The sequence below is a fragment of the Tursiops truncatus genome, chromosome 4 (genome assembly GCF_011762595.2).
Source record: "Tursiops truncatus isolate mTurTru1 chromosome 4, mTurTru1.mat.Y, whole genome shotgun sequence".
Taxonomy (NCBI): domain Eukaryota; kingdom Metazoa; phylum Chordata; class Mammalia; order Artiodactyla; family Delphinidae; genus Tursiops; species Tursiops truncatus.
The window spans coordinates 89,193,027-89,215,723 of record NC_047037.1 but is presented as its reverse complement, the minus strand read 5'-3'; the positions used below and the strand labels follow the sequence as shown (position 1 = coordinate 89,215,723).

Sequence of the window (22,697 nt, the reverse complement as noted above, 5' to 3'; positions counted from 1 at the left end):
CTCTTTGGGGAGAAACTATTCCTAATGGGTACTGCACACACATTACTGGAAAACCCGGTAAGAGAACAGGGACTAATCAGGTTACTGGCCAGAGAAATGTTGACTATGACTTCCTGATGTCAGCAAGAGTTAACTCCACTCATTTCAACTCTGCTAGGTCCATAACAACAAAAGCCTGGTACTACAGGATCTTTTTGATCCCAAGGGTCCAAGCCAGATTGGGCAGTTGGCTCTGGTTAAGACATCCCCCCATTGGGAATAAAGAAGAAAGCTGGGAATAGCGTAAGGCAGTATTTCTAAAACTTGACTAATTATGGCCACCCTACATCCCTTGATCACTGACTGAGACCTCGTCTGGTAAAGGGAACATATATGCCTGCATGGGCAGACCCAAGAGTGAAGCTCAAGGCTCAGTCAAGGAAATGAGAAGACATTTCCTTGGGAATGGAGTCCCCATGTCAGACATTACAGAGAGATCACAAGTTCAGGTGGGAGCCTGCTGGGAGGACCTAGATCGTAAGGGCCTGGACAGAAGCTGGATTCACAGACTTCCAGGTGAAAACGGGAGATGAAGGGAGAGTTAGAAGATCCCAACACCGAACTAGTAATGAAATGAGAATAAGTGGAGGTGCTTACGTCTACAATTACCAAGCCAAAATCCCTACCTCTTAGGAAGATCAGACACCACTGTCAGACTGGATTCTGGATACTGGTAAATGCTGACATTTACTGGCTGTAATTTTTTTTTTTTTTTTTGTGGTACGCGGGCCTCTCACTGTTGCGGCCTCTCACATCGCGGAGCACAGGCCCCGGACGCACAGGCCCAGAAGCCATGGCTCACGGGCCCAGCTGCTCCGCGACATGTGGGATCCTCCCGGACCGGGGCATGAACCCGCGTCCCCTGCACTGGCAGGCGGACTCCCAACCACTGCGCCACCAGGGAAGCCCTACTGGCTGTAATTTTTTTTTTTTTTTTTTTTTTTTTTTTTTTTACTTTTTTTATTTTTTTTTTGCGGTACGTGGGCCTCTCACCGCCGCGGCCTCTCCCGTTGCGGAGCACAGGCTCCGGACGCGCAGGCCCAGCGGCCATGGCTCACGGGCCCAGCCGCTCCGCGGCATGTGGGATCTTCCCGGACCGGGGCACGAACCCGTGTCCCCTGCATCAGCAGGCGGACTCTCAACCACTGCGCCACCAGGGAAGCCCTGGCTGTAATTTTTAAAAAATATTTGTTTATTTGGCTGCAGCGGGTCTTAGTTGCGGCATGCAGGATCTTCGTTGCTGTGTGCGGGCTCTTAGTTGCGGCATGCGGGATCTAGTTCCCTGACCAGGGATCAAACCCAGGCCCCTTGCATTGGGAATATGGAGTCTTAACCACTGGACCACCAGGGAAGTCCCTTACATCTTTCTGATGTCTCGTATTGTATGTACTATTCCGTAATACAATGATGCCCTCAGGGCGGAGAAATCTGGATACGACTGATCCCACACTAAATGATCCCAGATAACTAAAGTTGCTCACATTCTGCCTGTATACTGTTCCTGTAGCTTCCTGTTATCAAGATGCCAGTGATCACCTGCGGCTGTCTCCCTGCTTGCCTGTAGTACCCCTTCCTCCTCCTAGGCTGGTGTGGGTTTAGAAACCTAATAACCAAGCTTGTTAGAACGTAGGCAAAGTCAGAATACAGGGGAAAAAAGTGGGCACTCAGGGACAGGGGGCAGTGAGGTTAGGTCTCTTCATAGAATATTTTTAAATGGAAGTGTTTATACTTATTTTGGTTGCTCAGAGGCCTTTTTCGCATTTTTCCTTATCTGCTGTTTTTTCAAGATATGATAGGTGGCCAAAAGGCTAACATAGTATATACGGTCTTACTATGAATTAAACAGGGTTTCTCCTGAGGATATCTAGTGTCCCTGTTTCCTTACAATCTATCAATAAAGCTAGATAGAGGGATAAGTTATTTCAATCAAGAGTGTTCATCAAAATCCAATGATTTTAACAAACTATACTTAAGGCAGAGTTAAAACCTTTCATGTCCCTACAAGCCAATTCTTCTTCATGATTAAAGAAGCACAAATTGTGATTTTGGTTCATTATTTTCTTTCCAAATTAGGTTTTACATAATTTAACACTATATTACTATGAAGAAAAAAATGTTTAATACCATAAAAAAAGTATCTTCAGATTTGTTCTGAATAACCAAATTAAACCCCGGCTAATCTATCAAAAGAAATAGATAGATGGTAGCCTCTGTCTTTAAATATATGAAGTTCATAAAAGGTTTTCTTAAGTTCAATTTTAAGACTATCAAAAGAAATTTTATTCTAAGTTATAATGTGAACCAAGACGAATAAATTATGCTCCAACAAATCAAAAAAGGTAAAAAGAAAGCTCCCCAAATTAACACAAAATAAATTTAATTTTCCAATAGGAAATATGAAATTATTTTTGAATGACAATTTAACCTCCTATATTATTTCTATTTAACACATCAAACTACCTTTGCTACTACTTTAACTACTTTAGCTACATTGGTACACTAAGTGCTAAGATAAAACCATCTCTGACTTTTTATTTTCTCAAAATAAAACCAAAAGAAAGTATCCCTGGAAGTATGTCTGGAGGAACTAATGTAGACATTATACTTGGTGTTGCAGAGTATGCAAAATAAGTCTAACTTTTTATGGCATGAATTTCTAAAAGGCTTCTTTCCTTCGAGATGGCGACCACATAGATATACCAGTGCTCAAATACCATACTTGGTCAATATCAAGAGAAGGGGTCCCCAACCCCCGGGCCGCACACCTGTATTTGTGGCCTGTTAGGAACCAGGCAGCACAGCAGGAGGTGAGCAGCTGGTGAGTGAGTGAAGCTTCATCTGTATTTACAGCCACTCCTCATTGCTCGCATTACCACCTGAGCTCCGCCTCCTGTCAGATCATAGGCAGCACTAGATTCTCATAGGACCATGAACCCTACCGTGAACTGCGCATGTGAGGGATCTAGGTTGCACACTCCTTATGAGAATCTAATGCCTGATGATCTGAGGTGGAGCTGAGGCTGTGATGCTAGCGCTGGGGAGCGGCTACAAATACAGATCATCATTAGCAGAGAGGTTTGACTGCACAGGGACTATAATAAATCAATTGCTTGCAAACTCATATCAAAATCCTACCAGTGAGTGGCAATTGACTTTGTCCGTGCTAGAAGAGGATCAACTGCTTGAGATTGCAAATGACGGTGGCCTTAAAAGTTTGTTTGAGACAACTTCAAATCTCCATACATTCTGGATTAAAGTCAAGGCGGAGTATCCTGAGATTGCCACAAAAGCACTGAAAAGCCTGCTTCCGTTTCCAACACCCTATCTTTGTGAAGCAGGGTTTTCTGCAGTGACAGCAACCAAAACGAGATCACGGAGTAAACTGGACATAAGCAACACACCTCGGGTGTCACTGTCTCCCATCACCCCCAGATGGGACCATCCAGTTGCAGGAAAACAAGCTCAGGGCTCCCACTGATTCTGCATTATGGTGAGTTGTATAAGTATTTCATTACATATTACAATGTGATAATAAGAGAAATAAAGTGCACAATAAATGTAACCCACTTGAATCATCCCGAAGCCATCCCACCCCCGCTCCCAGTCTGTGGAAAAATTGTCTTCCATGAAACCGGTCCCTAGTGCCAAAAAGGCTGGGGACTGCTGTTGTAGAGGGTGAAATAAGTCTAACTTTTTAATGGAACAAATTTCTATAAGGTTTCTTTTGAGATTGTAACCACATGGATATATCAGTGCTCAAATACATCTGAAGAACTCGATTCATATACTTACTGAGAGGAACATGAAAGTCCACTTAACTGTCAAGAGTAAATATTCCCAGGACTCAGGGAAAAGGGAACTAAGTTGTCTTGAGAATCACCACAGCATGATGTAAATGTTAAGTGGATGAAATCAGGAATGCCGTCTCTGGTCAAACCCCCCCTTCATCACTTACTAGCTGTCATTAAACCTCAGGGTTCCCATCTGTAAAATGGGAATAATAATAGTACCCTCTCCTCATTGGAAGGGTTGATATGGTGATTAAATTAAATGATGTATTTGAAAGGCTTTCACAATACTTGGTACGTAGTAAGCCCTCAATATATGTTAGCAGCTATAATTATCATTATTACATGCCACGCTTGGTACTAGATACCTTTACATATGGGTTAAGTGACCAGTAATAACACCATGAATCAAAGGAGACTTATTCCTATTGTTTTCGAATGAGAAAAATGAGGTAGAGAGCAGTTAGGTAATTTTCCCAATGTCACATCATTAGTAAGTGGCAGGGCCCAGGCAATGTTACCCTAGAGCACAAGCTCTGAAACACCTTACTGTACGCCTATCAATCCTTTGTCATATAGGTAACAACTATATCCGCCCAGTTTATTACTTGTTTTTTAACTTTTTGGTGTTCCCCACCCCTCCATATATAAGGTTTTAATTTTTATGCGTTCAGATTTATTAGTATTTTTCCTTTATGGTTTTTAGTTTCCTTGCCATGCTTTATCATGCCTATTTCAACCCATGAATATTACACTTGCCACTCATATTCTTGTGCCTCATCATTTTTTAATTTGTTGATCCATGTGAGGTTTATTTGGGTGTAAGATATGAGGGAGGAGTCCATCTTTTTTCCCCAAATGAATAGCCTGTTATCCTATCACCATTTAATTGAACAGTTTTCCTGATTGATTTGCATTGCTTCATATACTAATATAACTGTATATGTGGATTATTTTATGAACTCTGCACTACTTCATTAATCTATTTTTGTGTCAGTATAATTTTTTTCAGACTTACACAAAAAATTACACAAGTAGCACAAAGAATTCCCATATACCTTTCATCCAGATTCATTAAATGTTAGCATCTTACATGACCTCAGGGCAATTATGCATAAAGGGATATAATGTTTATATCCGGGAGCTGAGATTTGAAGAAATTTTTTCTTTGTACTCTTTTGTGCTTTCATTAAAAAAAAAAAACCAATGAATATACTTCCCTTTTAAAAACAATAAAGTTTTTTTCAATAAAAACAAGTAAAAATATATGTTTGATTAACTTCCAAAAACTAGCTGGTACAGGTGGTAAATGCTTCAGGAGTTGGAATAAGAGAGAGAAGTGCGTTTTAATGGCGATGGTGAGATTTAAGTTTAACTTTACAAGGAAGTTTGGGATGTAAACAGGCAGAAAAGGCAAGCCAAGGGTTTATATAGCCAGGAAGGCATCATAAGCCAAAATATGAAATATTGAATGAACACAGCTTGTGAAGATCACACGAGAAGAGAGACGAGGGGCTTAAAAAGGTGAATACTGGGGAGCAAAAAATATTGAATATATTGTGAAAGACCTTAGAGGACAGGCTGAGGAATGTGAATTTTGTCCTTTAAGCCAGAGGGGAGGCAAAGTAAAGTTACAAACAAGGTAAAATAACTTAGCCCACCAAACTTTATTTAGTACCTACTGTATACCAGGTACTGTGCTACTCCAGGGACAGTGAATAAAATGATAAAAAATCCTCATAAAAGAACATGCTAGTTGTGTTTTATGAAGATTTGTGGGTTGTACATTTGTGGATCATAGGATTAAATGGGGCTGGGTTAGAAGGGAAGGTATCACTAAGAAGGCAGAATTTGAGCTGAACCTTGAACATTGAAGAGTCAGGTAGAGAGATGATGGGAAGGCATTTTGGGTAAGAGACAAAGGAAGAGAGGATAGGATGAGAGCAGATATACTCCTGAGGTGTTTCAAAACCTACGAGAGGTCCTCTTTAACTTAACCTGGAAAAGTTATTCCAGTGAAAGAAAATAAAGTTGGCTATGTGGACAGTTGTCAAATTGCTAAGGGTTTTGAAAGCCAGACCAAAAATGTATTGCTTTATAATCTGTATAAACTGTCCTGAAGGCAACGAAAAGCCATCAAAAATTACTGAATTCAGAATGATCTGACTAAAGTCACGTTTTGGTAAGTAAGACTGAGGAGCGAGATGAAAACTATTTTGGAAAAGGGAGGTGGGGAGATGAAGATGAGAGAGATTTCAAAGGCAGCATCCAGAGGTCTTAGTAACTAACTAGATGTCCTGGATGAAAATGAATCAGTCAGATATTCAAAGCACTAACACTGTTGGGGGGATGGGTGGGGGTGGGTGTATTTAAAGATTGTACGTTTGCAGAGGAGGACTGAAAAAAAGCACACATTCTGGGTATGGATCTAATATACTGAATTACATAATAAATATAGGCTGTTAGTGTTGATTTAGGAAATACAACCTACCCGTTTATAAAAGGACGGCTTTCAAATGATTCCTGGAAAAAAAATCATTGTATTACTTTTCATTAAATTCCCCTTAGTCATTTCCGCAGGGGAGACCCTACGTGACAGCAGATTGAGTCCAGTGGGACTTCAATAATAATTCACGTGACAGATTATGAAAATAAAGCCATGCTATCACCAGAGCTTCCTAATTTACAACAAAATGCAACCTTCTTGATAACTTATATGCTATGTAAGCTTTTTATTCAAAAATACTCATGGTGATCTAGAAATTTATTTGTATTGAGAGACTGGGGCTTTTTCTATTCTCCTACAGCACCTAAGAATGTTTGTAACTAATTCCAGTCTCTAGGAGAGGTAAAAAATTATACAAAATAAGAAATGCATCAAATGTATACTCTAGGCCAGCACCATGCTAGGTGTGGTGCACAAGTTCTATTAATCTCAAAATAACCCTTGGTTGAATTGTGTCCCCATCTTACAGATAAGAAAGCTGAGTTACAGAGAGGATAAATCAGTATGGCCACATGGCTAGTGACATGTGGTCAGGATTTTATCTAAGGCTGCTTTTCCACTGTAGCATTGACCTTGAAGGTATGGACTCAGAGCTAGAAGGGACCTTGAAAAGTCCTTGCTTCCTACTTCTTTCTAGGCTCACAATAACACCATGAATGAAAATAAGGATCTTTCCTATTTCAAGTGTGCGTTCAAAAGCTACACTAAAGATCAAGTAAAAGTCTCTTTTACACCCAGCAAGGACTGCTGTTTGAGCCTCCTCTGAGCAGTGAGGAGTACAGCATTTTTCTCTAACCTACATTTCCTATTCACCTCCAGATGTAAAACTGATGGGGTGGTATGGGCTAGCTACCAGAGAAATAAAAGCATTTACTCAGCAATGTGTTCCATCACACTCGAACATGTGGCGTTTTAATTGTTTCTTCTGTGAAACACCAACGATAGACTTCCCACAGTCAGAGCCCAGATAGGAGAACTCACACCCTAATGTTTCAGGAAAAGAGAAGAAAAAACATTTTCCTCGAGCAGGAATCAGAACCAGGGGCCTCCTATGGGGCACGTTGTGTTGTAGAATGGTATTTTTTTCCTGTATTAAGAAAGGACATTTTGTTGAAGAGTAAAGTGTAAATCATATGTAAAATGAGGAAAATGTAAAGTATTTAAGATATTAATCGAAGTAGATCCATCTTCTCCCCCTTTTGATCACAATATTGCAGCCTTGCCACAATGACATCCTAAACTAAAACTGAAATGATGATTTTTATTCTACGCCCAGATTTTTACTTCCTTACAGCTTCTGCTTTTTAAGCTAAAAATTCTCTCATTCTTGGTACAATGAATTTTTTGCTAAGTAATTAGAAACCAATTGTGTTTAAACCTTTTGAGATAGTTGGTTTTATGCTGTATAACTCAGGATTTGGTTTCTAAAACCTCAAATTTAGCATCTCAAGTAAGAATGGTGTCTATGGCATGTTTGAAAAAAATGTTTTGAAATGAAGTGATGGGCATTTAAAAATAGAATTCAGAGAGCACACAGCTTCCCTCCCATCTTTTTTTTTTCCACTGGGGGAGAAGAATGACACATCTGCATCATGCTGCCAGAACACTACTGCTGTGATTCTACTGAGCTTCAGAATGGAGGGGAGCTACAGAGACCACTCATAATTACAGCACAGTTACCATGAACATACAGGTACTTTCCAATCAGCATACTCAAGTTTGAAACAGAAATGACCCAGAACACCTGCCGAACACCTTGCCACCAGAGCCTTCCTTCCCTGCTCCCACCCCTCACATCTCAGAACATTCTACCGCACCCCTAACCCTCACAGGCTCTGCCCAACTGTCAGAGCTTTAATTCCACACCAGTGTCCCTCCCACCACGGCCACTCTCAGGGACGCTTCCGCTCAATTTCAGATTTCAAGACCATTCAGAAATCAGAGGGACAGAAAGAGTGTAGAACTTTGTGGGCTAGCTTCAAAGACTAATATCCATCCATATTTTTTTCTTTCTAAGAAAAAATTCAAAATTTCAATAACTAACCTGCAAATCAAACTCTGGAAAAATAAAGCAATCCTTCACTAATTGCAGAAGTTATTATCTTGCAAAGTACAGGCATACCTCAGAGATATTGCAGGTTTGGTTCCAGACCACCTCAATAAAGTAAATACCACAATAAAGAAGCAAGTCACGCAATTTTTTTGGTTTCCCAGTGCATATAAAAGATGTATTTACAATACACTGTAGTCTATTAAGTGTGCAATAGCATTATGTCTAAAAACATAAGGTATGTGCTAATTTAAAATATTTTATCATTAAAAATGTTAACCATCATCTGAGCCCTTAGCAAGCTGCAGCAGTAACATTAAAGATCACTGATCACAAATTGCTGTAACAAATATAACGACAATGACAAACATTTTGAAACATTTGAAAACAATTTGAAACATTTCGAGAATTATCAAAATGTGACACAGAGACACAGTGAGCAAATACTGTTGGAAAAATGGCACCAGTAGACTTGCTTGATGCAGGGTTGCCACAAACCTTCAATTTGTAAAAAATGCAGTATCTGCAAAGCACAATAAAGTGAAGCGCCACAAGATGAGGTATGCCTGTATTATTGGTCAAACCACAATGGGGTAACAGAATTGGAGGAAGAAATCACAGCAAAAATGGCTTTAAAATACTTTTAAACCTCAAAGTAAATAACTATTCTGAAAAACACCTGCTTCCCAACAAACCAGTGCCAAACAATCACTATAAGCGTTCGTGATTGATAGGAAGCGCCGTTTTCTTAGAACACCGGTTTCAGTGCTCATGAAATACTGCTGCTGCGTTACAGTCTGATTAGGCAGACATCTTAAAGTTTAGTCAATGGGCACACAGCATCTCTTCACAAATTCTTCAAATTAGCGGTTACAGGCTTCAATTATGCAGTGGGAGTCAGGAAGCTAGACCTCTAGGGTCTCCCTTCAAGGAAGGACTTGCGCTCAGTTGCGGGCAAGGTGGCCAGCAGCCGGCTTCCAGCTGTCAGCTCCCTCGGGCTCTGTCCCACCTGCAGAGCCACCTTACCTGGGGCCGCGTCCTTCCCAGGGCAGACCGCCTCCAGCGACCGGCCCAGCAGGCAACACTTCTCACCCCGGCCTTTCACCATGAACATCTTGCATCCCAAACTCTGTCTCAGTGTCCACTTCCAGAGAACACAATCTGCAACATATGTCTCTTTCATTTACCTTTTCTCATGCTCCATTTACCACAAATCTCAGGAAAATGCTCATGTACACCCAGCTTCTTGAGTCACCATGATACTTAAGGGCACACTTTTCAGGGCCTAGACTTTGCTTTATTTAATGAAAGAAAGGAATATAAGTAGATTTCTCCCTGTATTATCCTACACAGTACATAGAAGAGGACCCAATTATTGCTGAGTTCTTTTCTCTATGAAGATTAAACTATACTTTCTCATAAAGCTATAAATATAAAATAGCATTCATTCACGTGTGTATTCATTCAACATTATTCAGTACTGAGCACTTTCTACACACCAGGCACAGGTACAAAAGCAGTTAAAAAAGCTTCTGCTCTAGATGAGTTTGCATCCTACTGGTTGAGATAGACAATAAACAAATCAGATGAATACAATGCCAAAGTCTGTGAAGAACAATAAAATGGGGAGGATTAGAGAATGACTGGAGAAACATCTATTGTTTCAAAACCACAGGTAGAGGGGGACTGTTGTAAGCTGCACATTGCTAGGCTGGCAGTCACGTATACATTCAGTACATCAATTTCCTAGATAGTATCCATCATTCTTGCTCTAGTGCAGAATTCATCACATCAACTTTAGTAAAATAATATTTCTTCTGCATTGTGAGCCCACATGCTGCATGAAACACAAAATCTTAAATCTGTGTTACTAACCTATAGCGCAATTCTGTCTTGGGGAAAGAGCAGCCTGAGCCATCGCAAGCTGTAGTCAGATACAGCTGTCTCAGGCAGATGGCTTTAGTGGGCAACATCATAAACTTGCCAGATTTTTTTAAATATGAAAGGGTTTTCTGCCTCATTAGTACTTCATGGCTGACCATCCACAAACACCTGGTGTTCAGACTTCTTCCTCTTGTGAAAATGAAACTATACATAGTCTTAGTTCAAAAAGGTATATGTTATATAATCATTGTCCAAAGGATCTAATACCTAGATAATTATAAAGTCATACGTAGGGGGAAAACCCATCCTTACACAGCTTAATTGAAGTGAAAAATTGAAATCAGGACCAATAGGGACTTAGAGTAATGGTAAAGGCAAGTTAAATCACTTTGCTCCTTCCTAATACTCAAACTACTTAGCCCAGAGGGAATTACAGGTGGCCTTTACCGGCCTCTATTTATATCATCAACATACGAATGAAGAGTACAAATATCAGCTTCTTTCTAAGAATAACGGTGTATGCATCTCTACTTATGCTTTTTTCTTCATACTTTAGAACTCTGTCATCACATCTTCAACACATACAGGAACACCAAGCACCACAGTGTCCTTGCTTAAGATAGGAATCTACCCTGTTGAACTCTTGTTTTAAGGTAAAGGAGAAAAAGAAATAGAATTGGGAGTCTGGAGAAACTGAGTTCAAATTAAGCCACTGTAATTTATTAGCTTTTTAAAAGATCAAACTGTCCCAAGGTGATAAATTTCAGTTTTTGTATCTGTAAAATGAAAATAACATCTTCTCAAATGCCTTACAAGGTCACTAAAAAACGTGTTTTAAAGTACTTTGAAAACTACAAAGTGATGTGCAAATGTATTGTTACAACTGGAGTTTATCTGTTTGGATTTAAATGTTAACACATTATTCTGAAATAATTTTCAATTGAGCAACAAAAAATACATTCTTTCATTTAAGAAGCATTTATTCAGAATCTTCTGTGTTATACTATGGAGAATATAAAAAATGATAGTTATCCGTGTTAGCAAGAAGCTTGTACAAGTCAGATTTGAGAGAAGGAATGTGGGGGGAAGGTGTGGTTTTGGTTTTTGCCAACACCTTTTAAGTACTTTCTATGTGCCAAACATCATTATAAATGCTTTAGATGTAGTAACTCTTTTAATCTTTAAAAACTCTACATAAAAGCTAATATTTTTATCCTCATTTTACATTTGAGGAAGATAAGGCACAAGAAGGTTGGAAACCTGCCAAAGGTCAGACAGCTAGTTAAGTACTGGAAGTCTCAAAGTCAACTCACACACTCAGTCAATTTTACAGATGAGGAAGATAAGGCACAAGAAGGTTGGAAACCTGCCAAAGGTCAGACAGCTAGTTAAGTACTGGAAGTCTCAAAGTCAACTCACACACTCAGTCAAATTAGCCACAGCGTTATGTTATATTACATCTCAAGTTGGGCAGAAAACGCACACATATCATTAATAATACTGACTAATGCTGACTAACAATACTAAGGCAGTGAATGATAAGTGAAGAGATTAGCATGGGGTGAGGTGGCCAAGGAAGTCTTCATGACAGGAACCCAAAACTAGATCCAAACTTGTTGGTAGAATTGAGATAAGAATAATTAAATAAAGAACAAATAAGACTGTGTTTCATACGTACTTTTTTGAGCATGCAATAGGTATCACTTTATTGAAATATAACATACATATAGGAAAACAGAAAAATCCCAAATGTACTTTTGAAATATCTCATTGAGTGGGTTCTCTTTTATAGACTGGATTTATTTCCTAATTAAAACAGAGCAAAAACTGACTTGAAGCAACATATGACTACCTATCCATATACCAGTCTTAATATAAACCATTTTATTTCAAAGAACTACCATTTGAGTATTTCCTATAATCAAGACCATTCAATACTGCCCATTATAATGGAAAATAACTTGAATTATATATACATAACATATATATATATATATATGTTTTTCCATAATAAAAAAATAACATATATATATGTTTTTCCATAATAAAAAAATAACATATATATATGTTTTTCCATAATAAAAAAATAACATAAGGCAAATCAATTATTTCTAGTTTACATGAGAAGCCCTGAGTTGATATTCCATGGTATGGACAGAAGGCTTTCCCACTTGCCCCTCTGATTTGTATATTTGCTATAATTATAATATTGTATATATAGAAAAACAGCTTCGAGAGCTACTTTTCAAATGACACACAAAGCAATGGCCAAGAATGATTTCTACTTGTTTCAATTTCTAGCAGAATATATGTACTGACTGCTTGTTGGTCCTGTGTGTATCCCATGTAACTTACCAAGCGATAGGTCTGGGCCTTCAAAAGGCTGAGATCAATAAAGTTTTCTTCATTGTCTGTCTCCTCTTCCTTAGAAAAATAAGAGTTTAAAAGTTAATAATTATAAAAGTTGTAATTAAAAAAGGTATTTTCAGATTTCACATACTTAATATGCTAAGCTCTATAGAAAGACTAATGCAGGAAAGGGTATTTAAAAGCCTAGTAGTGTGCATAAAGTAGGGCATAATGTTATCTGTTTTTTGATGATGCCATTTAAAAATAGGACCTCTTTTAGAGTCACTGAAGAAAAAAAGAGAGAAAGATGCCACTGCTGTGAAACTGGGGATAAATAAACATAAAAACATAACAAGAAACAGTCCCAAGTGGCATATCTGAAATAAAGAGACACTGGAAGGAGTTAATGGAAATTTTGAGTAACATGACTAAAATGGACAAAAATAAGAGGCTGACAGATATAGAATACTCTCACCTACTCCAGGGACCAATCACATTAACGTATATTTTTGACATCTCATCTTTTATATGCTCAAGTTTAAAGATATTAAATATTAAATGTATATAAGGATGTAAAATATATACATGTAAGATACTAAACTTGTATCTTAGATATTAACTATCTAAAAGAAAAGTTCAGGTAGATTCCAAGCTGGTCCTGATTCCTAGCCCAACTGATATGGGGAATGGGGTCAGAAGAGACCCTTTGAGAATCAATTCCCTCTCCAATATACAGTAAATACAGAGTCTGAGCAGGCTCTCTAAGCATATACAACAAAACTTTAGTTCCCCTTTCTCTTCAAATGTCTTTGTGGTGACAAGTGACATAGTGGGTGAAACAAATTTAACAAGAATATCCAAAGCTTAAAGACATGGTAATAAAGCAAATGGAACTTGGCCCTGAAGTCTTGTACAGAAAAACAAAAAAAATAAGTGGGTGTTGTTTGGTGGACACTTATACATGTAGAGTTGTACAAAAGCTGCAGTGGCAGATTTCAAAGATAACCCTTATCTTTAAGCATTTAGAAGTATCAAGCTTCTTTTCTGACCACAACACTATGAGATTAGAAACCAATTACAGGAAAAAAACTGTATAAAACACAAACATATGGAGGCTAAAAAATATGTTACTAAATAATCAATGGATCACTGAAGAAATCAATGAGGAAATCAAAAAATACCTAGAGACAAATGACAATGAAAACACGACAATCCAAAACTTATGGGATGCAGCCAAAGCAATTCTAAGAGGAAAGTTTACAGCAATACAATTCTACCTTAAGAAATAAGAAAAATCTCAAATAACCTCTCATTACATCTAAAGCAACTAGAGAAAGAAGACAAAACAAAACCCAAAGTTAGTAGAAGGAAAGAAATCATAAAGATCAGAGCAGAAATAAATGAAATAGAGACAAAGAAAACAATAGCAAAGATCAATGAAACTAAAAGCTGGTTCTTTGAGAAGGTAAACAAAATTGGTAAACCTTTAGCCAGACTCATCAAGGAAAAGAGGGAGAGGATTCAAATCAACAAAATTAGAAATGAAAAAGGAGAAGTAACAACAGAGATACAAAGGATCATAAGAGACGACTACAAGCAACTATACGCCAATAAAATGGACAACCCAGAAGAAACGGACGAATTCTTAGAAAGCTAAAACCTTCCAAGACTGAACCAGGAAAAAATATGAACAGACCAATCAAAAGTACTGAAATTGAAACTGTGATTAAAAATCTTCCAACAAACAAAAGTCCAGAACCAGATGGCTTCACAGGCGAATTCTATCAAACATTTAGAGAAAAGTTAACACCTACCTTTCTGAAACTCTTCCAAAAAATTACAGAGGGAAGAACACTCTCAAGCTCATTTGACCACCATCACCCTAATACCAAAACCAGACAAAGATACCACAAAAAGAGAAAACTACAGGCCAATATCACTGATGAACATAGACACAAAAATCCCCAACAAAACACTAGCAAACCAAATCCAATAACACATTAAAAGGATCATACACCCTGATCAAGTGGTGTTTATTCCAGGGATGCAAGGATTCTTCAATATATGCAAATCAATCAACATGATACATCACATTAAGAAACTGAAGAATAAAAACCATATGATCATCTCAATAGATGCAGAAAAAGCTTTTGACAAAGTTCAACCCCATTTATGATAAAAACTCTCCACAAAGTGTGCTTAAAGGGAAGCTACCTCAACATAATAAAAGCCATATACAACAAACCCACAGCGAACATCATACTCAATGGTGAAAAAAGCTGAAAGCATTTCCTCTAAGATCAGGAACAAGACAAGGATGCCCACTCTCGCCACTATTATTCAACGTAGTTTTGAAAGTCCTAGCCATGGCAATCAGAGAAGAAATAAAAGGAATCCAAATTGAAAAAGAAGAAGTAAAACTGTCACTGTTTGCAGATGACATGATACTATACATAGAAAATCATAAAGATGCTACCATAAAACTATTAGAGCTCATCGATGAATTGGGTAAAGCTGCAGGATACAAAATTAATACACAGAAATCTCTTGCATTCCTATACACTAACGGTGAAAGATCAGAAAGAGAGATTAAGGAAACAATTCCATTTACCATTGCATCAAAAAGAATACAATACCTAGGAATAAACCTACCTAAGGAGGCAAAAGACCTGTACTCATAAAACTATAAAACACTGATGAAAGAAATCAAAGATGATACATATGGAGAGATATACCATGTTCTTGGATTGGAAGAATCAGTATTGTGAAAATAACTATACTACCCAAAGCAATCTACAGATTCAACGCAGTCCCTTTCAAATTATCAAGGGCATTTTTCACAGAACTAGAACAAAAAAATTTTTACACTTTGTATGGAAACACAAAAGACCCCGAAGAGCAAAAGCAATCTTAGAAAGAAAAAGAGAGCTGGAGGAATCAGGCTCCGTGACTTCAGACAATACTACAAAGCTATAGTAATCAAGACAGTATGGTACTGGCACAAAAAACAGGAATATAGATCAACGGAACAGGATAGAAAGTCTAGAGATAAACCCACACACCTATGGCCACCTAATCTATGACAAAGGAGGCAAGAATATACAGTGGAGAAAAGACAGTCTCTTCAATAAATGGTGCTGGGAAAACTGGACAGCTACATGTAAAAAATGAAATTAGAACACTTCTTAACACCATACACAAAAATAAACTCAAAATGGATTAGAGACCTAAATGTAAGGCTGGATACTGTAAAACTCTAAGAGGAAAATATAGGCAGAACACTCTATGACATAAATCACAGCAAGATCTTTTTTGACCTACCTCCTAGAGTAAGAAAATAAAAACAAAAATAAACAAATGGGACCTAATGAAACGTCAAAGCTTTTGCACAGCAAAGGAAACCATAAACAAAACGAAAAGACAGCCCTCAGAATAGGAGAAAATATTTGCAAATGAAGCAACTGACAAGGGATTAATCTCCAAAATATACAAACAGCTCATGTAGCTCAATATCAAAAAAACAAACAACCCAATCAAAAAATGGGCAGAAGACCTAAATAGACGTTTCTCCAAAGAAGACATACAGATGGCCAAAAAACACATGAAAAGATGCTCAACATCACTAATTATTAGAGAAGTGCAAATCAAAACTACAGTGAGGTATTACCTCACACCAGTCAGAATGGACATCATCAAAAAATCTACAAACAATAAATTCTGGAGAGAGTGTGGAGAGAAGGGAACCCTCCTATAGTGTTGGCTGGAATGTAAATTGGTACAGTTACTATGGAGAACAGTATGGTGGTTCCTTAAAAAGCTAAAACTAGAGCTTCCGTATGACCCAGAATCCCACTCCTAGGCATATATCAGGAGAAAACCTTAATTCGAAAGGGTGCACACACCCCAATGTTCCTTGCAGCATTATTTACAATAGCCAAGACATGGAAGCAACCTAAATGTCAGTCATCAGAGGAATGGATAAAGAAGATGTGGTACATATATACAATGGAACATTACTCAGCCATAAAAAGGAACAAAATTGGGTCATTTGTAGAGGCATGGATGGACCTAGAGAGTGGCAGACAGAGTGAAGTGAGTCAGAAAGAGAAAAACAAATATCATATAATATCGCTTATATGTGGAATCTAGAAAAATGGTAGAGATGAACTTATTTACAAGGCAGAAATAGAGTCACAGACGTAGAGAACAAACGTATGGTTACCAAGGGGGTTAGGAGGGGTGGGATGAATTGGGAGACTGGGACTGACATATATACACTGCTATATATAAAATGGATAACTAATGAGAACCTACTGTATAGCACAGGGAACTCTACTCAGTGCTCTGTGGTGACCTAAATGGGAAGGAAATCTAAAGAAGAGTGGATATATGTATATGTATGACTGATTCACTTTGCTGTACAGCAAGAAACTAACACAACATTGTAAGGCAATTATACTCCAGTAAAAATTAATAAAAGAAATTTAAAAAAAGAAGTATGTAAGACAGTGGTTCTCAAAATGTGGTTCTTAGACAGGCAGCATCAGCATCAGCATCACCTGGGAGCTTGTGAAAATGTAAGGCTCCATCCCAGAGCTACTCAGAAAGTAGAATCTCTGGGAGTAGGGCCACTAAAATAAGATAGGGGAACTCTGCTAATCTTTGGGGAACTGGAAAGATTTTAGTAAAACATGAAACAATATAAATGCAGATTCCATACACTCAACTAACGTTCATATTTTTGGGGATGGGGCAGTGGGGCATAGAGGTGTAGACAAAACTGATCTGTTTACATGGTAAATCTTAAGCATACATGCAGAGCCACACCTTTGAGAAACAGCTCAGTCTATCCTGTGTTTGCACTAGTGATGGTCTAACTTAACCAGAGCAAATGATTGAAACGCCAGTGACTTAGTGCCCATGGGAGAAGAGACAAGTTTATAATGTTTTTATAATAACCTAATCAGTACTATTAATATAGGTGATCAATAAATACTTGTTGAATTGTGGTGGCCTGAACACTCATAGGCAAAAAGCTTTAGGAGTAGGTACTAGAAAAAGGATTTAAGTTACTAAATATTATAAAGAAAGCATTCGAAAGGAACTTGAATATAAACAGACTCAAAAATAGTTTTAAAATAAATTAAGAGGATTTTAATCTCAGTAATTTAGAAGGCACTCAACAATTTCCTGTCATTTCTTTGCCTAATATGTATCCTCTTAATTCTTTTATTGCCAATTACTAAGGATATGATTATATACTGTGAGAACATTCTGTGAGAATATTCTTTGAAAATATTCTGTGTCATGATCCCAATCCTCCCTCCCTTCCTCTCTGCCTCTCTCTCTCCCTCCTCCCCTCTCTCTCCTCACTTTCTTTCTTTCCAATGTGTCCTATCTTTATTTGGCCAGTCTAAAACTGAAGGTTTTGAGTTCCTTGTTGATTATAGACTAACTTTACTCTGTCAGAAATGATCTTTACCATCCTTGAGCTACCCCACAAACTGGCAACAAAATGAAGTACTATCCCACCAGCCAAAGGCTTTTTGGCACTGATCCAGCTCTCCTTAGCAAGAGGAATGGGAGAGGTAAGAGAGGGTTCCTTAGGATAATATAATGACAATAAGGAAGAAAGGAAAGAAAAAAATTCAACAGACATGACAGCCTCAGAGGCAACCCCCTGAGGAAGGCCTTCAGCTTGATCTTATGACAGCAGAAGGTCTCTACTTCACAGTTGGCAAGAAATGTGTGAAGAGGCTGCTTTCTAGTTTGTTTCTCTAATTTACACAAACAATAATGCTGCTTTGAACTTTAAATGGTTCTCAGAAAAAAAAAAAAAGCTATAATTTCTAAAAGTTACAAGCAATATGCTGACAAGTGATTTTTGGTCAAATATTTAATGAACACTTACTAAGGCACCAGGCACTGCATAATAAACTGGAGATACAAAAAATGTGCAAAATTGGTTTCTGCCCTCATAGAGTTTTCCTTCTGATTAGTAGGTTTTCTTCCTTTTTTCCCCCTGACTAGCAGTTTTGAGTTATAGGTCTTTGAAGCTAAATTTTTTTTTTTTTTTTTTTTTTTTTCCCGGTATGCGGGCCTCTCACTGTTGTGGCCTCTCCTGTTGCGGAGCACAGGGTCCGGACGCGCAGGCTCAGCAGCCATGGCTCACGGGCCCAGCCGCTCCGCGGCATGTGGGATCTTCCCGGACCGGGGCACGAACCCGTGTACCCTGCATCGGCAGGTGGACTCTCAACCACTGCACCACCAGGGAAGCCCTGAAGCTAAATATTGATGCACTAGGACCAGGTATCTGTAGGTAAGCTATTAACTAATAACTAATAAACAGTAACTAAGAAGACAAGATGAGGAAGATACCCGAGTAAAATAAGTGAGATGAACAACTGGGACTATGTGAGGACTTAAAATTTTCTGAGCCTGAATGGAAAGATCTATTACACAAAGTATAAAGTCTAAACTTAAAACGCCCAAAATGATCTGGACCTGGTCTATCTTCCCAGTTAATCTTAAGCCACCCTCCCGCTCACTTAGGAGATACGGCGACTGTGGTTTTCTCTCAGTTCCTTGGTCATGCTAAGCTCCTTCCTGCCTCAGAGTTTTTGTACATCCAGCACCATCAGGTTCTTGCCCAGTGCCTGCTACATAACAGATGCTCAATGAACACATGAATGACTACATTTTTACCTTAACTTTAAAAATTTATCACATTAAGAAAGATACCTTTTAAATTGATTTGTTTTATAGTGGTCTTTTTCCTTCTATAAATAGCAGTCATCTTTTTAATACATATGGTTTAAAATATTTCTACTGCTAATAAAATACATGTTAAAAACTTTGAAGATATAAAGATGTATAGAAGAGAAAATAATCATCCATAATCCCTCTACCCATATATAACTAATGTTAATATATTAATATTTTTTCTGCATATTTTATATAGTTGAGTTTATGCATATAGTATAAGTTGTCATCCTCATGTCACTAACATTTCTTTTTTTTTTTTTTTTTTTTTCGGTACGCGGGCCTCTCACTATTGTGGCCTCTTCCGTTGCGGAGCACAGGCTCCGGATGCGCAGGCTCAGCGGCCATGGCTCACGGGCCTAGCCGCTCCACGGCATGTGGGATCCTCCCGGACCAGGGCACGAACCCGTGTCCCCTACATCGGCAGGTGGACTCTCAACCACTGCGCCACCAGGGAAGCCCTTCTTTGTAAACAATTTTTAATGGCTATATGATATTCTACTATCTGATATAGTCTAATTTATTTAATGGTTATTTTCATCATTCACTATAAAATAATGCAGTGATTAATATCTTTGCAGCATATAGTACCTTAATAAATTACTTTAAGCTGAAATATAGAATATACTTTCTGTGGATTCAAAAAAATCACCTGAAAAATTTAATTGGTTTATGACAGTAAAATATACTACAAAGTTTTTTTCCCTGCCATTTTAATTTCAAATCATATGTACACTTCCTAAAACACCAGGGTCAATCCATATCTGGTTCTGAGGAAAAGTTCTTTTTCTCCACCATTTTCCTAGTCTAGTCTGTTGTAGAGACGTGAACATTTAATTTCACACTATGGATAGAATGTTAAGTATGTGGATAGGCCCAGATGCTGCCAAACAATTTAAATAATGTTGGTATGTATAAGTATTTTTTAAGTTCCTGCAGGGTGGTCTTCATCCTAATTTTAGAAGCATAAAGGAGTTCCTGAGAAATGAATGGTGTTCTTATGAAGCGGAATGTATTAATCCTAAATTCTATTGCTCTCTTCTAAATTCTTTATTATTTATGGCCTATTTAAGATCATGAATGGTTGTTAATAAAATGTTAACCCATATAACTAGTGGTCTACTACTTCCTGTCTACATTTGAAGAACCTCTGCTAAAATTCAGACCTCAATCATTACAGAACATGAGTATTAACTTAACTAAAGGTCTAAACAACTGATACTGATTAAGGGAAATGAATCCAATGGTGAAAATGAACAAAAAGTTCCGCAACACACATACCACAAATTCTTCATCCACTTTATTTAATGTTAATTCTGCATCATCTTCTGCAACAGTTTCTTCTTCTAATTCTTCCACTGGGTATGTTGGTCTAAAATAATAAAGCTTAACATGAGATGAGAGTAAAAAACAAAACATTTCAGCAGAGCAAAAAGGCATAATGTGAATATTAAGGATCCCCCCGCTACACCAGTTCTGGTCCTTTTTCACCTGCCCCCTTTTCCAGAATCACTGTTAAATGTTTCACGTATCCTTCCTGAAACCTTCTATGTAAAGAAGCAAAAATGTTTACCTCCAAATTTGAAGAATCAAGTACATAAATGGGATGATACCACGCATACTGTTAGCCAACCTACTTTCTTTACTTACTAATATACCACACTTAAGTATATATACAGTTGACTCCTGAACAACATGGGTTTGAATTGCATGGGTCTATTTACACAGAGATTTTTTTCAATGGTAAATACTACCCTGCTACACGTTTTATGGTAGATTGAATCTGCAGATGCAGAACTGCGGATTTGGAGGGATGACTTATAAGGAAGGCCTACTACAAGTTATATATGGATTTTCCACAGCCTTAAGCTCTGCATCGTTCAAAGGTCAAGTGTACAACTTCTCCTCACCGCCCCCAACATACCTGTACTGTATTCCACTGAACCATAAGTCATATGACTAGCAATCTCTGGCTGAAAATTGACGTTGTTTCTAGTTTCTTTACTAGACAATACTGAAAAGATCATCCTTATACATTTATCGTTTATGTATATCATTTAAAATAAATTTGTACAAGTATAAGGGCTGGGTCGACAACTTTGTACATTTTATTGTTTTGCTCGATATTGCTAAAACCAGCTTCCAAAACGTTACCCTAATTTACACTCGCACAACAGGGACTCTGTTTCCATATATTCACCAATATGGTAAACATCTGCCAATATGGTAAACAAACTTTAATCCTTTCCAATCATCTAAGTGAAAAAACCTCACTCTTGTTTTAACTGCATTTCTTTCACATGAGAGCGGTTGAATACCTCTTCATATTTCAATTGGTTATGTGTGTTTTTCAGTGAAATGCATATTTATGCCCCCTGCCCTTGTGTGTATATTAAGAAAATTAATGCTTTGCTTAACTGTGTTAAGAATATTTTTCCTATTTATTTCTTATACTCTTAGCTATTCAGGACTGTTACAATTCTTATTACATAGACTTAGCAACATTTTCTTGCATGGGTCCTAGCTTTAACATCATATACATAAGGCTTTTCCATCACATGACACATCCCACATCCCTTTGGTCTTTCAGCACTCCTATAGTTTCATTTTTCACATTTACGTCTTTGATCAATCTGAAATTTATTTAAAAAAATTTTAATGTATCTATTTATTCATTTATTTTTGGCTGCATTGGGTCTTCGTTGTTGCGCGCAGGCTTTCTCTAGTTGTGGTGAGCAGGGGTACTCTTTGTTGCAGTGCGCAGACTTCTCATTGCAGTGGTTTCTCTTGTTGCAGAGCACAGGCTCTAGGCGTGTGGGCTTCAGTAGTTGTGGCTTGTGGGCTGTAGAGCGCAGGCTCAGTAGTTGTGGCACACGGGCTTAGTTGTTCCGTGGCATGTGGGATCTTCCTGGACCAGGGCTCAAACCTGTGTCCCCTGCACTGGCAGGTAGATTCTTAACCACTGCGCCACCAGGGAAGTCCTGAAATTTATTTTGATAGAGGTAATAAGAAGGACTCCAGCTTTGTTCTTATTTCCAAAATCTAAACAGTGGTCCTAACACTAAGTATTGAGCACTCTTTTCTCCATCAAGATTAATGACACACATTTCCCATACTGAAAATACTCAAAAGTATTTGGGGACTTCCCTGGTGGTCCAGTGCTAAAGAATCTGCCTTCCAATGCAGGGGATGGGGGTTCTATCCCTGGTCAGGGAACTAAGATCCCAAATGCCACAGGGCAACTAAGCCTGTGTGCCACAACTGCTGAGCTCGCGTGCCTTAACTAGAGCCCGTGGGCTGGAAACTACAGAGCTCACGC

General features: G+C 38.1%; 1 protein-coding gene across 1 annotated transcript in view; it reads right to left on the bottom strand.

Moving 5' to 3' along the window:
* Positions 1–22,697, bottom strand: part of IFT57 (intraflagellar transport 57) — a 60,552-nt gene that overhangs the window by 31,969 nt on the left and 5,886 nt on the right. The window contains exons 4-5 of the mRNA XM_004320564.4: positions 20,660–20,750; positions 12,623–12,691 (exon numbers count right to left, since the gene is read on the bottom strand). Of these exons, the coding sequence (XP_004320612.1) occupies positions 12,623–12,691; positions 20,660–20,750 (160 nt within the window). The remainder of the gene's footprint in view (positions 1–12,622; positions 12,692–20,659; positions 20,751–22,697) is intronic.